Source organism: Abrus precatorius, unplaced genomic scaffold, assembly GCF_003935025.1.
Source record: "Abrus precatorius isolate BTA unplaced genomic scaffold, Abrus_2018 Scaffold7, whole genome shotgun sequence".
NCBI lineage: Eukaryota > Viridiplantae > Streptophyta > Magnoliopsida > Fabales > Fabaceae > Abrus > Abrus precatorius.
Window position 1 is genome coordinate 841,931 of NW_020874417.1, and position 24,346 is coordinate 866,276.

Genomic DNA, 24,346 nt, shown 5'->3' on the forward strand with positions numbered 1-24,346 from the left:
TTCTGGCTTAGTCACTTACTGAGACAAAAGCCAGAATGTGCTTAACATCGGACAGTGACATGACACTCACTCAACTCATTGTCACAAAACTCTAATTAATCAACGTAGGTTGGCTTAGTTAACTATTCTTCAGATTAATTAGCCTAAACAATGATGGCCCATTTTGTCACTCGAGTCTCAATCATAAAGCCAATTAATTAGGAGCATCTTAGTGATACAAGTTCATCTTAATCTTATTTTAGAATTATAAAATCATGATTAATTTGAAATTCCAGCGGTAGGAGAGGGACCTACTAAATTCTTGCATTTTGAAATCAAAGAGCAAAATAATACTTCTGAACAAAGTTGATTGACCAAACGTGACCTTTTGTGGATGAGCATTAACGAAATAGACAAACCCAACCACCTCCAACTTCTCAAAGAGAATTTTCCAAGTGTTTGAATATTTTTTTGAACCACAAAGGAGGGGATTTTATTCTAAGTTAAGTTAGACATGACATAGTACTTCACTTTTCTTTCCTCGATTATCTTTTTTTTTTCTTGGGCAGGAGATTATAAAGAATAAGGAGGTTCGTCTCAATGGTCGTGGCATCAAGTGACTGTCATCATAGAACGATTTTTAACCTATACACTTAATTCTTTTTAAGGAAACAAAATATAGAAAAAAAAAGGTTATGGCAACAACAAATATAATTAAGCACAGGATCATGCACTTGTACATATCATATCCTAAGTGCATGGTTAATGTGCAATATTCATATATTTGATTTTTAAACAAGTCCTTAAGCTCGGAAAAAAGGGAGATAATAATGGGAAATCTTCATGTGCACAAGTTGGTCTTACATAAAGTAGGTGGGTGGATGTCGACATGTTCTTGAGTCTCAAACTCTCAATGGAGCAGTAAAAGGGGGCACCCGGCAAGCACCTAAAACAGGCCCATTCATGGTTAGCCGCTTAACAAATAACAATCACCAATATATAAATTCGTTCCTTCCATATATGACATGCTATGAATAGTAATTTCATGATTTTTTCTGAAAAGTAATTAAAGTTACTATAATTGATCAAACAAATTCGTGGTATTTCATAACAATCAATTTGGTATCAAATGGTTTTTCAGTTTCCTTCTCAGAAATTCATTGACTGGTCTTGTTAATTGTTTTTCTTCATAGCACTAGCACAAGTAATAAATTAGACAATTAAAAATAGAATTTTAAAATAAAAAATATTAGTAACATATTGTTAAAATAAATTATTTCCAACAGAAGAAACTTGTAGTTAAAAAAAAGTCGCGTATTTTTTTTAAAATACTCAATAATAAAGGTGCAAAAATGATTTTTTTAAATTAGCTACAAAAAAAAGAAGCGACAATCATTAATTGTAGACTAAAAGCAAGGTTCATTTAGGGGTGAAGATAGCTTAGTTGAAAGGATTTGCCAAAAAATCCAACCAAAATTTCCTTTCAGGTTGAAAGATATCCAGCATAAAATAGCTTTAGAAAAATCATTTGTCCTAGGGTATTTTCCACTTTGCAAGGGTGAAGTGCACGCGCCTTGAGAGGAAGTGAAAGGAGACACAGTTAGGAAACAAAACAAAACATTAAATTGTAATTATTAAAGTTTAAAAACTTAGGAAGGGAGAGGTTTGGAAGATAGAGAGGTTCGGAGACGAGGCATGGGATTGGGAAGGAGAGAAGCAACACACTTGTGGAGAGTATAAAGTGAAAACAGAAAGAGAGAGAGAGAGGTATTTGTGCTGTGTGAGTACACTTTGTATATCTGTACAGAGAAAGAGAAAAAGCAAAAGGTGACGGAGAATCTCTGTGTTTGTTGTTTGAATTGGTAACGAAGATAGAAACCTCAGCAACACTCAAAACCACCATCAAGTGTTAAAATCAGAGAGAAAAGACTCAATTTTTGTTATATATCATAATTTCTTCCCTGTTGATACTCATCAAATTATTTTTTTCTTTTTACCCTCTGAAATCCAGCTCTGTGGTGAGGACAATTTTGATGAGTTGAATTGTTGAGCTTCGTCTCTCGTGGGGGATTGAGATATCAGCTTGAGGCTCGGTTGGTGTGTGGTGTTGTTTGTTATGGCGGCATTGTCATTTTCAGTGGCATCTGTGGTGGAAGATGTGCTTCAACAGCACGGTACTCGCCTTAAAGATCTTGATTTGGAATCCAGAAAAGCAGAAGAAGCGGGTAATTTCTCATTATTTATTCTGTGTTCTTATGAAAGTTTAGTTTTTGAATTGCGGGTTGTATGCATTTTCATTGTGACAGGCTTCTGTTGTAATTTCCCCTGCTTCTATAATATAAACTTCTGAACTTCCCCTTTCTTTTGATTGCTGAAAATGTTGGGAAAAGCTTTAGCAAGGTAACTGCTCCGGGTATAACTGTCATGTTTTCAGGGAACGTGTCTAATTTTCATCCTTTTTTCTCTGATAGTAATGGCTTGATGCATGACAGTTTCTTGTGAAAAAGCCGTTTGGATTTTATATCACTTATTCTGATACTGAAACTCTTTAAAATGCAGCATTCAGAAGGTATGAAGCAGCAGGGTGGCTGAGAAAAATGGTTGGAGTTGTTGCAGCCAAAGATTTACCAGCAGAGCCCTCTGAGGAAGAGTTTAGGCTTGGTTTGAGAAGTGGGATCATTCTCTGTAATGTCCTTAACAAGGTTCAACCTGGCGCTGTACCCAAGGTGAGCTAGGACTTAATCTGATATTCTATGGTTTTTATATTGTTTATTTGTTAATGTAAACTCTGTATTGTTCTTTAAGGTTGTGGAGAGTCCTGTTGATTCTGCACTCATCCCTGATGGAGCACCATTATCCGCATTTCAGTATTTTGAAAATGTGAGGAACTTTCTGGTGGCTATCCAGGAAATTGGAATTCCTACCTTTGAGGCATCTGATCTGGAACAAGTATGTCAAGGACCAGATACTTATTACTGTTTTAAATTTTGAGTAACAAATGTATCATGGTGAATTGAATTATTAATGACACAACACAAAACAGCAGATAATCCCGTGCCACATAGCAACATTGCATACTATGGATGTTTAATAATGTTTTGTGTTGATTTTCTGCTAAACCTTGGTCTGTGTTTTAGGGGGGGAAATCAGCCAGGATTGTGAACAGCGTCTTAGCCCTTAAATCCTATAGTGAATGGAAACAGACTGGGGCTGATGGTGTGTGGAAATTTGGTGGAACTATCAAACCTCCAATCTCTGCAAAAACTTTCGTGAGAAAAAACTCTGAGCCATTTACTAATTCCTTGTCAAGGAGCTCGTCCATCAATGATAAATCTACGATTGCCTTTACCTCTGATGTTGAGTCTAATAAAATGGTTGGTAAGCTTTATTTTTGGTATGTACCTGTGCTCTGGATTTGTCTAGTTGATCAGAAATGATAACTAAATGTTCTTTTTTGTTTGTATGCTAGCAGTCTGGGTCTCAATCTCTGAGTATGCTTGTTCGTGCAATACTATTGGATAAGAAGCCAGAAGAAGTTCCAATGGTACGAGGATAAATGTTGTTCTGTGTTTCTCAAAAGCATTTTATTCATTTAGGCAAGTGGAGTTTAAGTCTGTTAGGTTGTAAGTGTTGAGCATCTACTACATTATAATGCATTAAAAAAAAGTATGGGGATATCTAAATTCATCATTAAGGGCTCCTCCCCTTTTGGTTTGTATGGTCAATGCTGTTTCTTGAAACATTACAAAAAGTAATGCATCCATTCCTAAATGTAGAACTGACAATCCCATGTAGCACTACTGCACTAGTCTCTAGTTTCTGCATTTCAATCTTGTCACTTGTCAATCAATACTTGAGGGCCTTTGAGATTGCTTGATTTAAGTTATATTGCTCTTCTGCATGGAACAGTTGGTTGAATCTGTCCTAAATAAGGTCGTAGAGGAGTTCGAGAATCGCATTGCAGGTGAACAGGTACAGCACTTTTCACCTTTAGTAATGTAATGTCTTTAGTTTTAGTTCAGGTGATGTCTGGTGGGGTGAACATGTTCATGCTGAAGTTATTTTAATGGCAAGCTATGGTCTAGGTTTGTTATTTATCGTGTAACTTGCAGACAAAAATTTCAAGAGGTGCTGCATCACAAAGCAATGGATCTGTATCGAAGTTTGTTATGGCAGATAAAAAGGTAATATATAGTTCTGACCTCACGTTTAATATATTTTAGGTCTACTTCATGAAACTTGAAAATGCTTGAATTCTTATACTCATCTAGTTTTCAATGGACTAGATGGATAACAAGATTCCTATGGTGACAAAGAAAGAGGAATTCCTCCATAAAAACCGTGTTGATGATGAGGAATCAAAAAAACAACTTCTGAAGCAGCAAATGCTCTTTGATCAACAGCAAAGAGACATTCAAGTAAGGAGCAACTGAGATAATATTAATCTTTTTAACTTTTCAATTGTTTGGTAACATATTACCATCCTTATGTTTATATAGGAACTAAAGCATACAATTCACATTACCAAAGCTGGTATGCGGTTCCTTCAAATGAAATTTCACGAGGAGTTCTCCAATCTAGGTAATATTTCTCTAACAATTTTTAAGTTTTTTGCTATATTGCTTCATTTCATTCCTTTCTCTAATTTTATTTTTCATTTCTCTTTATAGGATTGCACGTTCATAGCTTAGCTCATGCTGCTTCTGGATATCATAGAGTTCTTGAAGAAAATCGCAAATTATACAATCAAGTCCAGGATCTTAAGGGTAATTTACTGATTGGCTGGCTGCTATTATAAGCTTATATGAGTTATTATCTCATTCATGCCTTTGTAAGAATTTTATCTCAATAAAATTACGGTGGGTAATTTTGTTTGATCAGGAAGTATTAGGGTGTACTGTCGAGTAAGACCCTTCTTATCTGGACAACCAAATTATTTGAGCACAGTGGACAACATAGAAGATGGAACTATCACAATTAATATTCCTTCGAAGAATGGCAAAGGGCGTAGACCCTTCAACTTCAACAAAGTTTTTGGACCATCTGCAACCCAGGGTTGGTTTGGTTTTAATTTTCATTATCTTCAGGATTACTATATTTTAGTATATATTGAAATTTTTTCTTGTCTTGTTTTCAGCGGAGGTATTCTCTGATATGCAGCCCCTCATTAGGTCTGTCCTTGATGGTTACAATGTTTGCATATTTGCTTATGGCCAAACAGGATCAGGAAAAACTTACACTATGGTAAGATACACTTAAAAAGTTATCATCTAAAAAAACTTAAAATTTTAATGACATTTTTCTTATTTATAATTTTTACATGTAGACTGGACCGAAAGAGATCACAGAAAAAAGTCAAGGAGTGAATTACAGGGCTCTAAGTGATTTGTTTATCACGGCTGATCAAAGAAAGGACACTTTTCGCCATGATGTGTATGTTCAAATGATTGAGATTTACAATGAGCAAGTCAGAGATCTATTGGTTACTGATGGATCAAACAAAAGATATCCTCTTAGCTGTTACCTTAAAATTATAGAATATGTATATAATTGACTTTTTCTCTGATATTTTTTCTTATAAAAAAAATGCTAAGCTTAAGATGAAAACAGCCTTGATTGATGATGCTTGCCCTTAAGCCTTAACCATTTATACATTAGAAATTCGTAGTAATTCTCATAGAGGGCTCAGTGTCCCAGATGCAATCCTAGTCCCAGTATCATCAACAAATGATGTTATTGATCTAATGAACCTGGGCCAAAGGAACCGTGCAGTTGGTGCAACAGCGCTTAATGACCGTAGTAGCCGATCTCACAGGTATATCCTATTGTTTGTCCTGTTATCCACTCTTGTTTATATGGTGTTTTCATAAAAAAAAAAACCGAAACAATTAACAATTGGCTTCTTAAATTATCAAATTTTGCAGTTGCTTGACTGTTCATGTTCAAGGAAGAGACTTGACATCTGGTACTATCATACGTGGATGCATGCATCTGGTTGACTTGGCAGGAAGTGAGAGAGTTGACAAATCTGAGGCTACAGGAGATAGACTAAAGGAGGCACAGCATATTAACAAATCTCTCTCAGCTTTAGGCGATGTCATTGCTTCCCTTGCTCAGAAAAACCAACATGTCCCTTACAGAAATAGCAAACTCACACAATTACTCCAAGATTCACTTGGTAAGGTTTAAGAAGCTAGTTTGCTAGAGGGTAGTTGAAATTGCATTTCAGATAGCTGTGTATTCTTTTCTACTTCCGGAGTTATACAATTCTCTCAAATTTGGATATCTCTTTATGTTGGTTGGTCTTTTTTCAGGAGGACAGGCCAAGACATTAATGTTTGTTCACATAAGTCCAGGGGTTGATGCTATTGGAGAAACAATTAGCACACTAAAATTTGCAGAACGAGTTGCTACGGTTGAACTTGGTGCTGCTCGAGTAAACAAGGATGGAGCAGATGTCAAAGAGCTCAAAGAACAGGTTGATATTCAAATTTGACCGCTATAGTTTTTCATAATAATCTTATAGTCTTACCAATTTTTTAATACTGTTCAGATAACGATCCTTAAGGCAGCATTGGCAAGAAAAGAAGGGGAGTCAGAACATTCTTTATCTGGAAGCACCGGAAAATGTAGGACAATGGCTAGTGAGCTATCACCTTACCATGCAAACCAGCGTGATGCAAATATTGTGAGTGGCCTTGGGTGTAGACAACCCATGATTGATGTAGGCAACATAGAGGTACATATACTGTCATTTGCTGATTGTTTTCTGATGTTGAGAAAAATGTTTCATTTCACAATTTTGCAAAATGCTTTGATGTATACCAAAATAGTAACCCCTTAATTTTTTAAAGTGAAAAAAGCACGTTTGTTACAAATACAAATATACAGTGGAATCCTCAACTAAAAATGGAGTTTTATGTATTATACACAGCTCCTTATATATAAAGATTTGATACAAATTTGTTTTATCTTTCCTGTGTCCATACTCCATAACACTCAGTGTTCATTGCTTAAGAAAAAGATCGTGCAAAATTATTTTTTTACTATTGCTATTGCTTGTTGAAATCTGATTGAAATTTAACCATTGATCCTGCAGCTTCACAGTAATACCACATTGAGGCAAAAATCTCAGAGCTTTGATTTTGATGAGATATCAGCAAATTCACCACCCTGGCCCCCAGTGAATAGTCCTGGACAAAACTATGGGGAAGATGATAAAGAAACTGGTTCAGGAGAGTGGGTTGATAAGGTGATGGTAAACAAGCAAGATCCAAACAGAACTGAGAACATGTTAGGGTGTTGGGAAGCAGACAATGGAAACTTATCTGAGGTCTTTTATCAGAAATATCTCCAAGATTCTTCCAAAATATACTCAGAACGATCCTACAATATGTTCATGGGAAGCAACCAGTTTAACATTGCTGGTTCAGATGACATGGATGATCTTGATGATGCAACAACTGATTCCTCAGAACCTGATTTACTTTGGCAATTTAATCATTCCAAACTCACAAGCGTAACCAATGTTAATGCATCAAAGACTACGAGATCTGTCTCAAAGCCAGCAAATAGCCCAGGATTGAGGTAATGCAGAAACAGTCTCTCTTGTGCACGCATGCTTTAATTAAGTTTATTTTTAAAAAATAATCGTTTTTTTCTAAAATTTTAAGCTGAATGAAACACGTGTCATCATAGTTCCACATTCATGTCATGTATATATATCTATATTTAGATATTAAGGTTTTTGCAATTTTTGCAGCAAGAATATAATTCATTCTTCTCTTGGTCCTTCACCTTCCCGGAAACAAACAATTGGGGTCTCACATCGAACAGGAAGGCATCCAGCTCCAGTTGACATGAAACGTAAAACTGGGAGTAGAAAATAAACATGATTTTATTTATTAGGAACGATAAAAGGGTGATTTTTTTTTTCTAATTTTTTAGATCAAGAGAGAGCGCTTTTGCAATAATCTTTTTTATTTTTATTTTTTGGGTTTATGTTTGTAAGTTTTGTAACTTGTATTTACACAGATAATGGAGCAATAATGCCCGTTGCTTGTACCATGGGGGTGACATTCTTTCACTTTACACACAGGTTTTAGGTTATGTAAAAATTTCAAAACCATTGCAATGTTCAGTTGCAACAATGGTCTGATTTGTAACTTCTGGTCTGTTTTCTTATCTCTTTTTTTTTGGTTGCCCCCTTTTCTTATAAAGCTGTGCTGTCTTTTCAATTTTCTCACTTTTCTATCTTTTTCTTGTTTCATTTCTAGGCAGGCACACATGATTAATGTAAGAGTTTATAATTTGTATGCATCATTAATGAATAACGTTTGATATTGCCATTCACATTATTTCGATGAATTTAATAATACAAAATTGTCAAACTCTTTAAACGATGTTGATAATGCATCATTAGATGAAAAAGTGAAAAATGTTTTGATTGGATAAATATTATTAAATTAAATGTTATACGAAAAGGGATACGATGAATCTTTCATAAATCCATGCCTTTACATTTTTCATTGGAAATATATTAAATTAAAAAAAATCATCAAAATCAATTTTAATGCAAAATTATTTTTTCTTTAAAAGTATCAAAATTGTCGGTACTGTATGAAGTTACAATGCGCACAATGTCATTTATGGTCTCCAAACATGCTAACGAGATTATCTTTCACTATTCCAAAAAATAAATATGGAAGTGAAACCAATTTTCTCTCACGATGATTTAATTCTAAATGATTTGTTATTAATGATTTAAGATCCATAATTTGCTTATTGTAAATTAATTTTAATTCTGTTTTACTCTTACAATATTTCTTCTATATTTTTTTAAGCGTGTAGCTATTTTTCATTAAGCTGTTGATGCTATTATTTTCAACAAGTCTTTTTACAGCAGCACAAATTAAGTTGCTCAACGATTGAAATTTTTCTATCAATTAAGCTTTTATTATAATTAGAGATCGAGATAATCGTTAATATGTATTGATTATTAGTCATTTATTTATTTCTGCGAACAGGATTGATAATTCTTATTTTAGTACGTTGTATGCTATCCATAAAATGTTCTGTTTAGTTTGGACTATATTATCTATATTTTATGGTCAAGATACCGCCTAGAACGTTGGTAAACAAGTTGACTTTACAAAAAAAAATTCATTTTTGTCATTAATATCAATAAAAAAAAAGATAAAAACAATTAAGGTGAAGGACAAATAAGGATTTTAAAAATTTAAGAACTAATATGATCCTTGTAATTTTTTTTTGTTCTAGACCACAGAGATAACTTTTTTTTAAAATAAAACATTTCATTTGAACAAATACATATTGGTACTGCACTTGTAACCTTTTTTAGTTGAGATGAGAGATTATAGGGTGTTCTCAAATCCGAAGGTTTCAAAACTAATCTCAACTAATCGTGAATTCAAGAAAATTTTGCACACAAAATTCAAAGACTTCTTGCTAAATAGATACCATGCTTACAATTTAAAATTATAAGAGGGTTTATGTCATGTGGGGCCATCCAATTTGCTATATTGGGAAAAAAATGTTTGACAGATGGATGACCTTTGCCCTAGAAAGATAAACAACCATTAGACTGGCAATCTAACACCGGTGATATCTATGTTACAAGGAGAAAGATAACAATGAATATGCAACACCTGCATAATTTCAAAACTAGCATGGTGAATGTTAAAGGAGGGAACAAAACAAATGCTGAAAGAGTATGCATGTCAACACGATACCAAACAAAAATGCCTTAGAGTGAAATTTGTGATTTTGTTTTGCGTTATATATACTTCAATCATCAATTCTGGGAATCATTATCAGTTTATCCGTTTTTGCTTTTTTTTTTCCTCTTATAAAGATTTCCTTGGTCAATTTTCTACAATCATTCTTGGAGAATTGGATGATAATTGTTGAGGTTGATCTGTAGGAAAAATGGATGACAATCTTAAATTATTATTTATTTATATTTTTTACAAAATGGCTGGACCAAACCATCTTTAAAAGATTCTCTGAATAGATCAATTTTGCTTAGATTCGCCTTAAAGGATTGGTCATCTCGCTTGGCTGTTGTTGGGAACTCATAATCATAACCTGTGTCATAGTTGTATCACATTGAAGAATGTCCTATCAGAGCTTGAGATTCCTTGCAAGTAAAAAGTTGTCTGTGAAATTCTAGTACCATCATACTAATTGATGGAACGTATCACCAGTAGATTTGATGATAATGATCACCATGATTTGCATGTTAGATGATGAGAGTCTAGTGGTGGTTCCATAGGAAAGTTGATGAGTTGTAATGGATTCCCCAACTGGGTGGGAGTGGGGCAATGAACTAACGTTGATGGAATTAGTGGTGACAAAGAAATAGACTTGCCACTTTCACTATGTTAGGTTCAGTTAAGAATAGCTGTCTAGCAATGGGGAAATGCTTGAAACGAATCAAGACCACTAACCAGACAATAGGACAGGAATCCTTCAACCTTGAGCATAGAGCAAGCACTCCCATGATTCATATCTTCATTAGTTAAGATTGGTTGTACTTGTCATGACAACAAAACATAACATCCTAAAATTCAAAGCTAATAATACCATCCTCGCATATGTTTCTGCAATATCAAGAAACAATGAACCAAGATACTCAAGATTAATCCAGTGATCTGACATAACAAGAAATAAAGAAAATTGTAGCTTTGTCAAAACTAGTACACCACATCCCCTCACAATGCTCTGCCATGTACAACAAATAAATGTGGCACTCAATATTATACATGGAAAGTAGAAAGCAAATAGTGTCTTAGGCTGTACACCAACATCAAAAAAATTCTTGTACATGAATGAAGAAATTGAGGCTGTACATAAACAAACTATTTGGAATTGACAACCACTCTAGACAGACTTCTCATGCACAGACAAAGGAAGGTTCATTGAAATGTTGAAGAGAAAGAACATCTTTACATCAGGAATTTCCTTTTTATTGGAAAATTGGAATGAAGTTCTTGATGGAATATGAATTGTGTCTCATGTACAGGTTGAATCAAAGGAATGACTAGATTCTTAGAGATGATGATCTCATGCGCTTGAGACATAACTAGATGATGGATGTGGGAAAGAAAAGCAAGAGGAAAAGTTTGAGTATATGTTCTGCAGATCAGGACATGGCTCAGGAAACACCTCCTCCGAGATTCCCATTACATTAGAACAAAACCATGAGGGAGATGACTCAGAACTGGCAGAAAAAGTCACATTCGAAAGACAGATAGGAGTAAATGGCGAATCAACTATTCCTGAAAAATTCCCAGCAATAGTAATATTTGCACCAATCACATTCTGAAAAGTAATATTTCCAACAGCCGGAACTGCACTAGGATCATACTGATCATCTGGATGAGAACCATAGTATCCCGTCATGCTAATACCCAAGAAAGTATTTTCCAGTTTTGCGTCAGAAATGACAATGCCTTTCATATAGCCACCTCTACCCTTAGTCGTCTTTAGCTGAATTCCAATGGTTGAGTTGATAATATGTAGCTTCTCTGCAATTATATCAGATATTCCTCCAGACATCTCACTTCCAAATGCTAGGCCAGCGCCCGATGATGATTGTAGTTGAACGCCCCTGATGTGGACAGTTGAGGTTGGTTTGCCAAAGGAAACTCCATACTGATCCCAACCACTCTTCAGCACAATTGCATCGTGACCAGAGCTAATATTGCTGTTCTCAATGCAAACATACTCAGAAGAATCTGCAAATAGCAAATAGCAAATAGTAATGAGATTAATTATGCCCACAAAAATAAATAAAAGTTCACAGAACAGCATCCAAGAAAAGCAAGGCACATGAAGTTGTCACATGACTAAACCGAATGTGCAGTATTGGAATATATTCAGGTACATTGTTTAGAAAAGTAGAAACTAAATCAGAAACTAGGGTAAGGGAATACTCCGAATATGAGAACTGACAAATGTATTCTTTCTTCAATCCAGATTAGAACTGTTAGTACTAGCTTAAGAAAGATATAGACACTAAACAGTTCATGATTCAAAGGAGTGAGGATACTGTACTGCATCCCTAATCAGAAAAGTAACATGCAATAACTTCTGAATTTACCTGGAACTACACCGCTTGTGTAGGGGGATTCAGCTGGTGCATGAACTGTTATGTTTTGAATATGAACTTTGCTGCATGCATTGTATAGAGAAGAAACATATAAACAATATAGTTCCATTTAAGAAATAAATCAGTGACATAAACATCAACCACTTGTACCTGCAATATACAGGATGGATGCCCCAAGCAGGAGAGTTTAAAAACGTCAAATTTGAGATGATGATATTATCAGAACTAATAAGTTCTATTATATGTGGCCTGCTGTAATTTAAGGAATGAGTATTGATCAGGTCCCACCAAACAGTACCCTGGCCATCAATAATTCCATTATCACCTGATGCATTTATTAAATACATCAATTTCAGTGTGGCAGTAGAGAAATGTTCATCCTATCAAAGAAATACTTCAGAAATAAAATTTTTAATAAAAAAAATATCCCTGCCTGTAATCACCACATCACTTAAGTTCTGTCCATAAATTAAGCTGCAATATCTCCTTCCTGGAACGTCAATTCCTTGACCATAGGAAGGTAGGGGATCTACTACAGTCCATTGTGCATAATCCTGAAATGATTTACAAAAAGCACATGTAAAATTTTTCAAACCAATAAATATGGTTCATTAGCAGTTTGCTTCTGCTGATTGCAGAAAAATCACTTCATATACACTTGCTATGCTCAAGAAGTATGACAGGCAGGATAACTGGTAGGAATGCAGATACACATATAAATTGAATCTCAATATGTTGCAGAGCAAGTACACATATATTTGATTGAAAGTATAAAATGCTACCAAAAAAATTGACTACATGACTTCATAGAATTTCCAGTGAGATAGCTTTGACAAAGGGCAAGAAACAAATCTGTTAGTATCCCTCATTTTTTTTTTCATGAAATGGACAAGGTAATAGGAAAGGAAGCTAAAATTCAAGTTAAAGATTAAAACCTGAGATGCAATGATGGTTGCGCCTCTTTCAAGGAAGAGAGTGATGTGGCTGGTAAGGTTAAAACTTCCAATAAGCCACTTGCCCGAAGGAACATATAGTTGAGCACCACCTTTGTCAGCAAATGACTTGGCATAAAAAATTGCATTTTGGAACGCAACTGTGTTCAATGTTTCTCCATCTCCAACTGCTCCAAACTCTAAGATGGACACACTGTGAGGCCTAGGATCCAATGCATTATGTTTACATTGTCCTTGATCATCTTCTCCATTGCTTTCTAGAGCAGTGCTTAATACTACAAGTAAAAGCACCGATACCTAACAAAAAAAATAAAAATTGCTTAATACTACCAGTAAAAGCACCGATACCTAACAAAAAAAATAAAAAGAGAAAATTTGAAGCACACTTCTGACTCAGTATAAACTGCAGAGAGGTTAATACAGACACCAGAACAGAAGATATGATGGAATTAAAAGCATTGGAAATCATCAAAACTTCCAAACAATAAAAGCATAGCTTGAAAAGCAAAATAAATATTTTATTTCAGCTTCCACTTGAAAAGATTTTGCCTTTGGCCTAGAGAATTCATTGCCACTTAAGAGTAATTGACCCGAACAAGAGAAAGGAAAATAATTCTCCACAGCAAACAGACAAAGATTCAATTCTGTTGATTGAATGATTCTTGGAAATTAACAAACTGCAGAAGATCAAATTTTCATGCTATTATTTAGGGGGAAAAAAGTCTCATTGACTGATAGGATAAAGTTGTTTTATCTTCTATTTGTTAGGCATCAATTTGTTAGTTGTTATGCTAGTATTTTCCTTTCAGTTATTTGCTGTATAAAATGGCTGCAATGTTGCTCAGTAAAAATCTAAGCGTTCTACAGTCTATATCTCTCTATTCCTCTTGTTCAATTAAAATTCCAGCATTCTATATTTTTTAAATAACCAACAGTATTCTACATTTGTGAACATTCCATATTTTCAAAAATCAAGCAACCAGGAATCCTTATGAAACACCATGGCAATTTACAATCTATACTTAAAAGCAACTTAATTAAGTTGGACATATTTTTCAAAAATATTCCAGGGATATTATTGCAAGGTGAATATTTAACCTATGGTAGTTTAAAATAGGGCAATTAGAAACCAAATTGAGTATGAAAATCAAACTAGCAGACCATTAATAGGAAGATTTCCAGCTTGACACTTCTATGAAAAGGCCAGGGGATAGCGATAAACCGCAAATGCTGACTATAAAGATCTATGGAGTCTAGACCCATTTTCAGAGACAAGAAAACAATGTCTCAACCGACCTGCAACAGCGCAATCACCAACCTATATTCATTAAATTTGCTTCCGCAAAATCTTTTTCAAGCGTTTATCTTGACAACAAGGGGTTGACGTAATTAATGATTGAAACCCAGACATTATGACACAACACAACCTTGGAAGTCGCTACAGAAACTAGAACAAACATGAAGATCAAAAGTGGGTGTTGGGATACAAAAAAAAAGAAAAAACACCTTTTTTACAGGCTGAAACAGAACTCAAAACAAACGAACCCCCACAGTGAAAAAAAATCATTTTTCCCTAATTTCTTAGCAACGTACTTACTAGCCTCTTCATGAGTATGTATGTTCCCCTCTCCTTCAGCCCCAACAGGGAGAAAAAGCAATCTGTGAAAGCAGCGAAGGGAGAACAGTGTGGAGTGAAGAAGAGGGTAGAAGCAGGAGTAGCACAAGAACATAAGGACAGAACAGGGAAAAGAGAGGAAGTGCTATTTGGTATATAATGCCAACCAAGTACTAGAAACAATAAAACAAACGGGGGAGGTAGTAGAAAGCGACGCCTATGAATGAAAATGCCAGCTCTGCATTTCATTTTCTTTGTTATGTGAATTAAACAAATTTCCACGCATACAACAAGGACACTGGAATATAAAATTCGTATTAAACAATAATTTAGAATCCTTAATTTCCCATTAATCGTTTAATTAACCATGAAAAACCTTAATCTAAGCTTCCTCTTGCCGACACATAACCTTTGGCTCTATGTTATTTATATTTATAAAAATAAATATTTGAAATTATTTGTCAAATATTTATTTATATAGATATAAGTTATATGATAATTTATAAAAATAAATATTTGTGAAATTATTTTACTAATTTATTTTATATAATTTTAAATTTATATAATTATAATATTTTATTCATAATGTCATCATGTAATTTATATTTATATAGATAAATATTTGTTCAAAATAATTAAATTTTATTATTATATATTTTAAATTATATATCTTTATTGATTAAATATTATTAAATTTCATGTATTTTATTATATAGATCTGAATGTAGATATACTATTATTTGTTCTGACACAACATTCCTTTGTTAACAATTGTAAAATATGTCATTTTTCATTGTGTTTAATCTCTAAAACTAATTTTATCCATATTAAAAATAAACGAACCTTTTTAGTTTACATAGGAAATGAGGTTGCGAAAAAAAAAAAAGCCACAGATTGTAGAATAAATATTATATTGCGTCCGGTTAAATTTTTTAGGTGAAACAATAATTTAAGTTCATATTTAAAAGATACTTTTACTTTATCATTCGAACAAAAATATAGAATATTTGATCATAAAACTTAATCTAGTATTAAATATTAAAAAATTGTTATCACTCTTCTAAAATTTATCCTAAAATGAAAGTTTTATGAGACTCACCAATAATCTCCATCATACATCTAATCTCAACATTATACAGGATATTGAAACCTTGTTCATCATAAATAAAACCCTTTTCTAAATTCATTTTGAATTTGACTGCAAAGCAAGAGCTTAATTATTACGTGTGTGTATATATATATATATATATAACTACAGATATTGCTGTTATTAAAATGTTTTACTACTATTAGATAATAATTCTTATTTATTACGTATAGGTTACATTGCTTAAATTTTATAGTTGTTCACTGCATTATTTTACAATTATTACTTGAGAATATTAGATTGGGTCCCGCAACAATAATGTGTCGAAAATGCTAGGCTGGCTTTACTTGGCTTGCCAGATCAGAACATGGGCTTTCATTGACGTGCCCCGCCAAACCAGAGTTGTTGAGTCTTTTTAATTTATCAATAATAAAAATTTAAATTTAAAAGAATATAAATTAATTGATTAATATGAAATATTTTAATTCATGGAAATTTATAAATATTTACTATACTTAATTTTAATTAAATTTCAGTTAACTTATAAAAAATTAATTACTATGATTTCAACGTATATATTCTATAAAAAAGGCAATAATGTGAAGAAAAAAAAACATATAATATGACACTATCTCATTTTGAAGCATACTAATTCAAACTTATTATTATATGAAGGTAAACTTTTTGCACCTGTGCCACTTTAGGTTCCCTCTGGTGTTGTAACTAAACGATTGTGCCCCTTTCACACTAATTCGCCGAAAATACTGAAAACAATTTGCTTGGTGTTGCCAGCTAATAGTTGTAGAAAACTAACCCAGGAAAAAGTAAAACACAGAGAGACAAATCGACTTTAAGCATTTGTTTAAAATAAATAAATTGTTTTATTCCCTTCAATTTCATCCACTTCATATGAAAAACTGGAAACTTGATGAATTTAGAGTAAGATTTTCTAGAATAACTTGATTATTGACGCAGAGTTCTGGGTCCGTTGAATTTTACAAAAAGAACGACTGGTAGTTTCTGATCCCTGAAGCCGAAACCGAGAGAGAGAAATAGTAATAGAGACAGGAGAAGCAAGAAACTGCATATGATAATTGACTACTGATAAGTGGTTGAGGTGATGATAATTTAGAGCCTGTTTGGGAACAGCACACGTAAGTATGTGTGTATATGGATGCAGTGGTAGGTGCAGTGTAAAGGAGTGAGTAACTCCAGTGACATTACATGTGCACCGTTTTGAATCTGGCAGTACTCTCTATTTAAAACATATTTTCTATTTCGCTACCCATAATGTGCTTTTTTGTCATTTACTGTTTTCAAAGGTCTCCTTGTTATTGTTTGGTGATACTTTGCAGGCTGCAGCAATCTTATGGCCCCAACCTTCTTGAGAGAGAAAGAATCCAAGGGTTCTGCATTTACCAACCCATTGCATAGCTTCTTCATTCATGTGCTTCATGCTTTCACTTTAACCAATATTCTTGGCCTAGATAAACCGTTGATTCATATGTTATGTTGTAATATACATAATGGTTAATTGCTTAGGTTGTATTGAATTATTGGAAAGACAAGACCGAACTCTGAGTTAGAGTGATTGTATTATCGTCAGTCTAATACCATTTTTTTCTTTTTAGCGGCAGATAGCATTGTAATTCTTCTTTCTGAATCTCAGCTCAACTGCATCGAAAGTTGAGTGTAAAAATGTATTTGATAAAGATGCATGTATAAACAATAAGTTGTTTATTAAGTCACCTCCAAATCTTTAATTTTTACCTTATCTATAATCCTAGAGGACAGTTAAAAGTGAATGTAAGTAAAATAATCTCAATTAATTTATCTTACTTCTTTAAGTTCTTATTAAATATATACCATAAAAATTAATAGTAAAAGAAAATATTGTTGATTGTAATATTAGATATGGTATAAGTCTTAATGATAGTGGGCAATAGCACACTACAATGAATATTATTATTTGAACAGTGGAGCTCAACTAAAAAGAAAAGTGAAGTGTTGGACACTGGAGCAAAAATGGCCCCACTAGGCCACTATGAAACTATCAATAATGTTTTAGCGAATGCTGGTGTAAGACATAAAAGTGAAGCTTTGGTGGCAAAAAACGTGAATGGAAGGATCATTTTCATGCAAACAGGAAGCAGCGATGACTTATAAGAGAGTTGAAAACCACGGTGCTATTAGCTTTGGACAAGAACGTGCAATAAAAGCATGCAGACAATTTAAAGTAAAGCATGTGAGTGATGATGAGGCGCGCCTTATTTAGTCAAAATTGTCTTCACCAACAGCATAGAATCCTATCCAAGTCAAGACAATTTGTAAGACAACACATTTGCGAGATTCCGTGCGAATTACCAAAGAGACAACGACCAGTCTTAGACAAAAAGTGGAAAAAGTGTAATGGGAAGCATGGTAGAAACTGCAAAATAATGGTGAATCATTCGTGTTTTCAGTGATACAAAGGTTATTTTTATTTCATTTCTGCAAGATGGGTTAAAAAGTACTATAATCTATCTCTGTTTTTATGCACTCATAATGTCGTTTCTTCTCCGTTCTCTCCCTTCTGTTTAACAAACAAGAGTTTAATTGGCTTAAACGTGTTTTCAGGATTGATTTTTTGTATCATATTAAATAGTGAAAGGAATAAAAAGTGCTAAATTTAGAATAAAAATGTTAAAAAATATATTTAAGTCAATTTAATTTTTAATATTCAGTAACGCTATGATTATAATATATCATTATTCATTAAATAATAGCATAAAGTGAGAGAGATTAGTGCCCTAAAAAAATGTGAAAGTGTGTTGAATTGGATCTTAAAAAAGAATTAATAAGTAGTACTTATATATATCTATCTTCTTTTGCTAATTAATGCAATATGATATTTGCATTTAATGCTCTAAATTTTTTAGAATTTTCTTATTTATTTATTTGTTTATTATTATGAATAGTTTTTCTTTTTAATCTAAACCATAGCTATCATTCACTGAAAGTAATCACAATTCTAGAGAACTTTATTTAATTATCACATTAAGCAGTACACTTAGTGACTGAAAAACAATAAATCATAACGAAGAAACATGAAGTTCTTATGTGACCCAGATGATATTTCCTTCATGGGCTTGTTTGATAGTTATTTAAAACCTTTTGGGCCTTTTCAGGCGTATTGTTTCTTATTTGAAACAAAAAATGGAGGCCCATGTCATGTTTTTCAATTGGGCTCGAAGACTGCGGAGTGGGTGATCCTTATTGGGTACATTGCCCATTACTATATCATATTATTATTCTCTCTCTGCAGAAGTGATCAGACTAGACTAGTATTCCTCTCCGGTGACCTCTCGCCACCCACCATTGAAATTGAATAATGGCGTTGTACGTTGCGTCACGTCGTTTATCAGCTGGATCCACCTCAACGACGATCCTCGCCTTGCGTTTTATTTCCTCTTCCAGATCTTACTCCTCTTCCTTCAGGGAAGAAAGAGATACCTTTGGACCCATTCAAGTTCCCTCCGACAAGTTCGTTCTCCTTCTTCATTTCCTCTCTCTTTTTTCTCTTTTGAATTTTATTTATCTGTTCATGTACTGTTAGATTATGGGGAGCACAAACTCAAAGATCTTTACAAAACTTCGATATCGGTGGCCCCCGTGAACGCATGCCCGAACCCATCATTCGCGCCTTTGGTATTTTGAAGAAATGTGCTGCTAAGGTTCAATGAATATATTTGCTTACCGTTTTTCAACCAATTTTTTGGCATTTTGGTCCTCTATTTCAACTTAAACTGCATTTTGTAAATTGTTTTCTTTATTTAATTTCTATCGCGCCTTAAAGTGGTTATTGTTGTATCCTATTTTAATTGACGAATGGTTGTTTTAATGCAGGTGAACATGGAATATGGTCTTGATCCCAACGTTGGGAAAGCGATAGTGCAAGCAGCACAAGAAGTAGCGGAGGGAAAGCTAAACGATCATTTTCCGCTTGTTGTGTGGCAAACTGGCAGTGGCACTCAAAGTAACATGAATGCTAATGAGGTCAGTGCTTAGTACTATTGTGTTGTGCTCTTCAACATACCTTAAGGTCTGCTTATGCCACACGTTTAAGGATCTTAATTAGTGGTATTGTGATCTTAATTTTTATGATTTTTCAGGTTATTGCAAACAGAGCAGCAGAGATTCTTGGCCATAAGCGTGGTGAGAAGTTTGTGCATCCTAATGACCATGTCAATAGATCACAGTCTTCTAATGATACTTTCCCAACTGTAAGCCTATTCTAGTGATTTGTTCTACCAATTTTCTTTTTGATTTGGCTGCTACCTATGGAGTACAGTTCCCAGTAAACTGTTTCTTATACTTTGTTTCCCTACTATTCTCATCTTGTTTAAAGTATCGAGTTATTTTTAATGTTTTTGTTTCCCTCTTTCCAGGTAATGCACATCGCAGCTGCAATGGAAATAAACTCGAGACTAATTCCCAGCTTAAAAACCTTACATGCTACACTAAACTCAAAGGTTTGAATTCAAGTTCATACTTTCAGATTATAGTCCCCTTGCTGCGAACCTGTGAGTCATGTTGTCCTCATTAGGGAGATTTTGAGTGATTTGCATGATCCCTGACATATTTTTTCCATGCTACATTGAAGTCTGTGATATAAATGTGAAAACACTCGTGAATTGGTATGTTGTTCAGTCGTATCTGTTTATCTTATGGTGACCATATTACCAGTAACATTATTCTTACATGATAAAAGTTTCTAGTCCTATTCTAAGCTTGTGGTTTTCTCTGGCTCTTATATCTCAATTTTCCTTCTGTACTATCAAATATGCAATTTACATTTGCAAATAACTACCAAGTTATTATGACAGGAATTGTGTTAGGAACCTTTTCAGTTTGATAAAATGCTTGGCCTAGAAGGAACTTTATAAACTTAGGAACTTGCCTTTGCTGTTGTTTTTCTTTTAATGCTTTTTTTAGTATTTTTTATTTTATCAGTATTAATTTTATTTTATTTTTCCTTTAAAAAAAAAACAAATACCAGTCAATTGAATTCAAAGATATTGTCAAAATTGGACGCACCCATACTCAAGATGCAACACCTTTGACTCTCGGACAAGAGTTTAGTGGGTACACTACACAGGTAAGTATGCTTATGTTTGGCACGTGCAGTTGTGTATTCTCTGTATCATTGGCAATTGCATTGTAACATCCTGATGGCTTGTGGGGAGTGATTTCTCGGACTGTTTCCTTTACCTGTAGGTGAAGTACGGTATTGATCGAGTGATTGGCACTTTGCCACGCATGTATCAGGTTAGACACTCAAGTACAAACATTAACTGCTAGTTTTCCAATCATTTGCTTTTGGAATTCTGACTGAGTAGAGATGTTACTTGAGCAGCTTGCGCAGGGTGGTACAGCTGTAGGGACTGGATTGAATACAAAGAGGGGGTATGTATGCTTTTTTACGTCTAAGTGGTTGTTCTTATATATTCTTTTTCTAACCTTAGTTTGTTGTTTTATTTTTCTTGGTTTCTATTTGATGTCTACCAAAATTATTATGATAGTAAATTTCTTTTCATTCCATTTGGCATATTATTCAATTAGATATGAAGTTTTCATCAAGCATGATCATGTTCCGTACAATCATCCAATATAAAAAAGTAATGGACATTGTCTGGACACAGAGGCTTGATTTTCTGCTTCTGGGTTTTAATTTACTATGGATGTAATTGTTGAAAATTAGACATTTTCTCTAGAGGTCTTATGGATATGGGTTTATTTTATTATGAAAATAAATACTGCAGGCCAGGCTTTTTGGTCTGAAGTAAGCATTTATGCTTTAACTTTTAACAGAATTAATTTGGATCAGCACTGATAATTTTCTGGATTAAATTCAGGTTTGATGCTAAGATAGCAGCAGCAGTAGCTGAGGAAACAAATCTGCCTTTTGTCACAGCAGAAAATAAGTTTGAGGCCTTGGTTTGTTACTAAAACCTCTTTTCCCTTGTATTTAATGTGTAGTACACTAGTACGTTATTTTCATTAGGCTCATTCTCCTTTTGCAGGCTGCTCATGATGCTTTTGTTGAATCTAGTGGAGCCCTCAACACGGTTGCAGCTTCTTTAATGAAGATCGCTAACGATATACGGTTATTAGGAAGGTAGGTTGCTAGTTATATGACGCTGACAAATTGCTTTTTCTGTTTACTAGAAACTTATTCTTTTATGGGTTTCCTTGATGCTATCCAATTATAGTGGTCCTCGCTGCGGTCTTGGCGAACTCATTCTTCCGGAAAATGAACCAGGAAGCAGTATCATGCCCGTAAGATCCTCATTCTAACTGATTTTGCATCTGTTACGGAAATGAGCTGCATTTTGTTACTTGCTACGGTTTATCATTTTATTTGTCTTACAATGGGAATCTGACTATTAGCCACAACCTTGTTCTGTTTCAGGGGAAGGTTAACCCTACCCAATGTGAGGCTTTGACGATGGTGTGTGCACAGGTGGGCATCAATTCACTTCAATTTTTTTAAATACTATGATTTTATGATGAACGAACTACTGATTAGCCGACAGTTTTTTTCTGGACTTGTAATAAAGCCATACAATTTGAAGTTTATGGCGACTGGAAACTTCTGAATTAATGTAATGAATTACATTTTTCAGGTCATGGGAAACCATGTTGCAATCACAGTGGGTGGATCAAATGGTCATTTTGAGCTCAATGTGTTCAAGCCAATGATTGCCAGTAGTCTCCTGCATGTATGTTATTTATCCTTTATCATGTATATTTCTAATTTATATTCCACCAAGGGGATTGAACTTGTGGCTAGATGTTAAATTGGTTCAAATCTTTTATATAATATTAAATCAACTAAACTTAAGAGTACTTTAGCTCTTACAATAATAATCCTCCAAAGGAAAGTTGATCCTTTTCTGCATACACTAACACTAGGACTTCTGAACTGGTCCAAGTACATATGATGCATAGAAACGGAGATTGTTCGAGCAGCATTAAGATTAGTGTATGGGAGCAAAAGTTAATTTCTATATTGTTCTTGTATAATCAGTACGGCATCAGAAAAATTCTGATACCAATTAGGTGGACTTGGCTGAAAGGTTAGATACTTCTTGCTATGTCAGTAAAATGGGAAATCGTGATGAAAGATGCTTTAGATACCATTATGTTTTATGATTATTTTTCCTAGGCTGCATGTGTCTGTGACGACATGGTATATGATGATGGCCCAGAAAACGAAGATAAAAAAAGCTGTGGTGTGTGCAATCTAAAGGACCATGTTAACTTTTATGTTGATATTCCAAAATTTTGTAATATGGATTAATATATCCTACTACATTACCTAAAAAATGTACTTAAATGCTTAATCTTTATTTTGATTCTTGTTAGTCGCTGAGACTGCTGGGAGATTCATCTGTTTCCTTCGAAAAGAATTGTGTAAGAGGTATCCAAGCTAACAGGGAAAGAATTTCAAAGTTACTGCATGAGGTGAGTTGTTGACCTATTTCAAACAAATCTCACATGCTGCCGAATGTTAAGAGCCCATGTCAATGTACTTTGTGTTTGACTTTCAATTCATCTTGCAGTCTCTAATGCTCGTCACATCCTTGAACCCAGTAAGTTTTCTCTTGTCTATTTTAGTAACTTCCTAATTTTCACATTGTTTTGAAACTTAATTTGATTTGTCTGTTCCAGAAAATTGGTTATGACAAGGCAGCAGCAGTTGCCAAGACAGCCCACAAAGAGGGGACTACTCTTAAGGTGATGATGCCTTGTTACTCTCCCTTTGAATATTAAAAAAAAATATTATATTGGCATATATTAATTCTTAACAAATTAAATTTAAGAATCATATTGTTTATGCAAGTATCCTTTTAGAACTATTTCAACTCTTGTACTGGTTTCTGTGATTAATTGTTGTGATGTTATACGAATGAATTTATTTCTTAATGATTTATATGTGTTGTTTGTGGATGTCCAATAAATTGACTGAATATCAAATTTGCAATGATTGTTTAGGAAGCTGCATTGAAACTCGGAGTGCTCAGCTCTGAAGAATTTGACAAGCTTGTTGTGCCTGAGAAAATGCTTGGACCATCTGATTGACTATCATATAGTGTTAAATTTTGATAATACCTTTTTTCACCTTCAGCTACGTGGAAGTAGTATTTTTGAACCGTACCCTTTAATTGAATTGAGAGCGGCAATCCAATAACCAATAAGTTGATATTCTTGAGGAAAGAGCTCCTCCAAATTTGTAACGACACAATGTATTGCAGAAATTTACTGACCCAAATGAAGGGAAGAGTTTTTATTTGTTGTTCCTGCATTATATTTAGGATTTTGTTAACCTCTTTAAATATTTATAAATAAAAAAATTATAAAAAAATAAATATTTATTATATTAAAATTATAAAAGTAAAATAAATATTTTTTTAATAAAATTTATTTTTATTAGTTTATTCTTAACTTTAAAAATTGAGATTAACAAAATTCAATTTTAAAAGTATATTAAAATAATTTAAGATAAATGATAAAACATATTTTAATTTCATATTTTA

General features: G+C 33.8%; 3 protein-coding genes across 4 annotated transcripts; 2 read left to right on the forward strand and 1 right to left on the reverse strand.

Annotated features, from left to right (window-relative positions):
- Window positions 1-1,767: 1,767 nt before the first annotated feature.
- Window positions 1,768-8,046, forward strand: LOC113870994 (kinesin-like protein KIN-14I). The gene is made up of 19 exons (XM_027507632.1): window positions 1,768-2,204; window positions 2,539-2,705; window positions 2,785-2,928; window positions 3,117-3,353; window positions 3,452-3,523; window positions 3,889-3,951; window positions 4,092-4,163; window positions 4,278-4,397; window positions 4,479-4,560; window positions 4,650-4,745; window positions 4,861-5,034; window positions 5,117-5,223; window positions 5,306-5,484; window positions 5,633-5,794; window positions 5,904-6,157; window positions 6,294-6,457; window positions 6,533-6,718; window positions 7,079-7,566; window positions 7,742-8,046. The coding sequence occupies exons 1-19, from the start codon at window positions 2,096-2,098 to the stop codon at window positions 7,866-7,868; spliced, it is 3,003 nt and encodes a 1,000-aa protein (XP_027363433.1). The 5' UTR covers window positions 1,768-2,095; the 3' UTR covers window positions 7,869-8,046.
- A 2,554-nt stretch (window positions 8,047-10,600) lies between these two features.
- On the reverse strand, window positions 10,601-14,690 carry LOC113872494 (probable polygalacturonase). Its single transcript, XM_027510089.1, has 5 exons — window positions 14,663-14,690; window positions 12,546-12,666; window positions 12,263-12,437; window positions 12,104-12,174; window positions 10,601-11,738 (listed from the first exon to the last, which is right to left on the reverse strand). Exons 1-5 carry the CDS (start codon window positions 14,672-14,674, stop codon window positions 11,065-11,067), a joined length of 1,053 nt encoding a protein of 350 aa, XP_027365890.1. The 5' UTR covers window positions 14,675-14,690; the 3' UTR covers window positions 10,601-11,064.
- Window positions 14,691-19,069: 4,379 nt separating this feature from the next.
- On the forward strand, window positions 19,070-24,097 carry LOC113872283 (fumarate hydratase 1, mitochondrial). 2 transcript variants are annotated; one of them, XM_027509718.1, is made up of 18 exons: window positions 19,081-19,289; window positions 19,363-19,480; window positions 19,653-19,802; window positions 19,919-20,029; window positions 20,195-20,278; window positions 20,806-20,904; window positions 21,024-21,074; window positions 21,163-21,212; window positions 21,662-21,743; window positions 21,830-21,924; window positions 22,019-22,085; window positions 22,219-22,269; window positions 22,433-22,528; window positions 23,175-23,273; window positions 23,372-23,401; window positions 23,481-23,546; window positions 23,805-23,915; window positions 23,956-24,009. In XM_027509718.1, exons 1-17 carry the CDS (start codon window positions 19,138-19,140, stop codon window positions 23,889-23,891), a joined length of 1,488 nt encoding a protein of 495 aa, XP_027365519.1. In that variant the 5' UTR covers window positions 19,081-19,137; the 3' UTR covers window positions 23,892-23,915; window positions 23,956-24,009. The 2 variants fall into 2 exon arrangements, with proteins under 2 accessions (XP_027365518.1, XP_027365519.1); XM_027509717.1 differs by having other exon boundaries at window positions 19,070-19,289; window positions 23,805-24,097.
- Window positions 24,098-24,346: the final 249 nt, after the last annotated feature.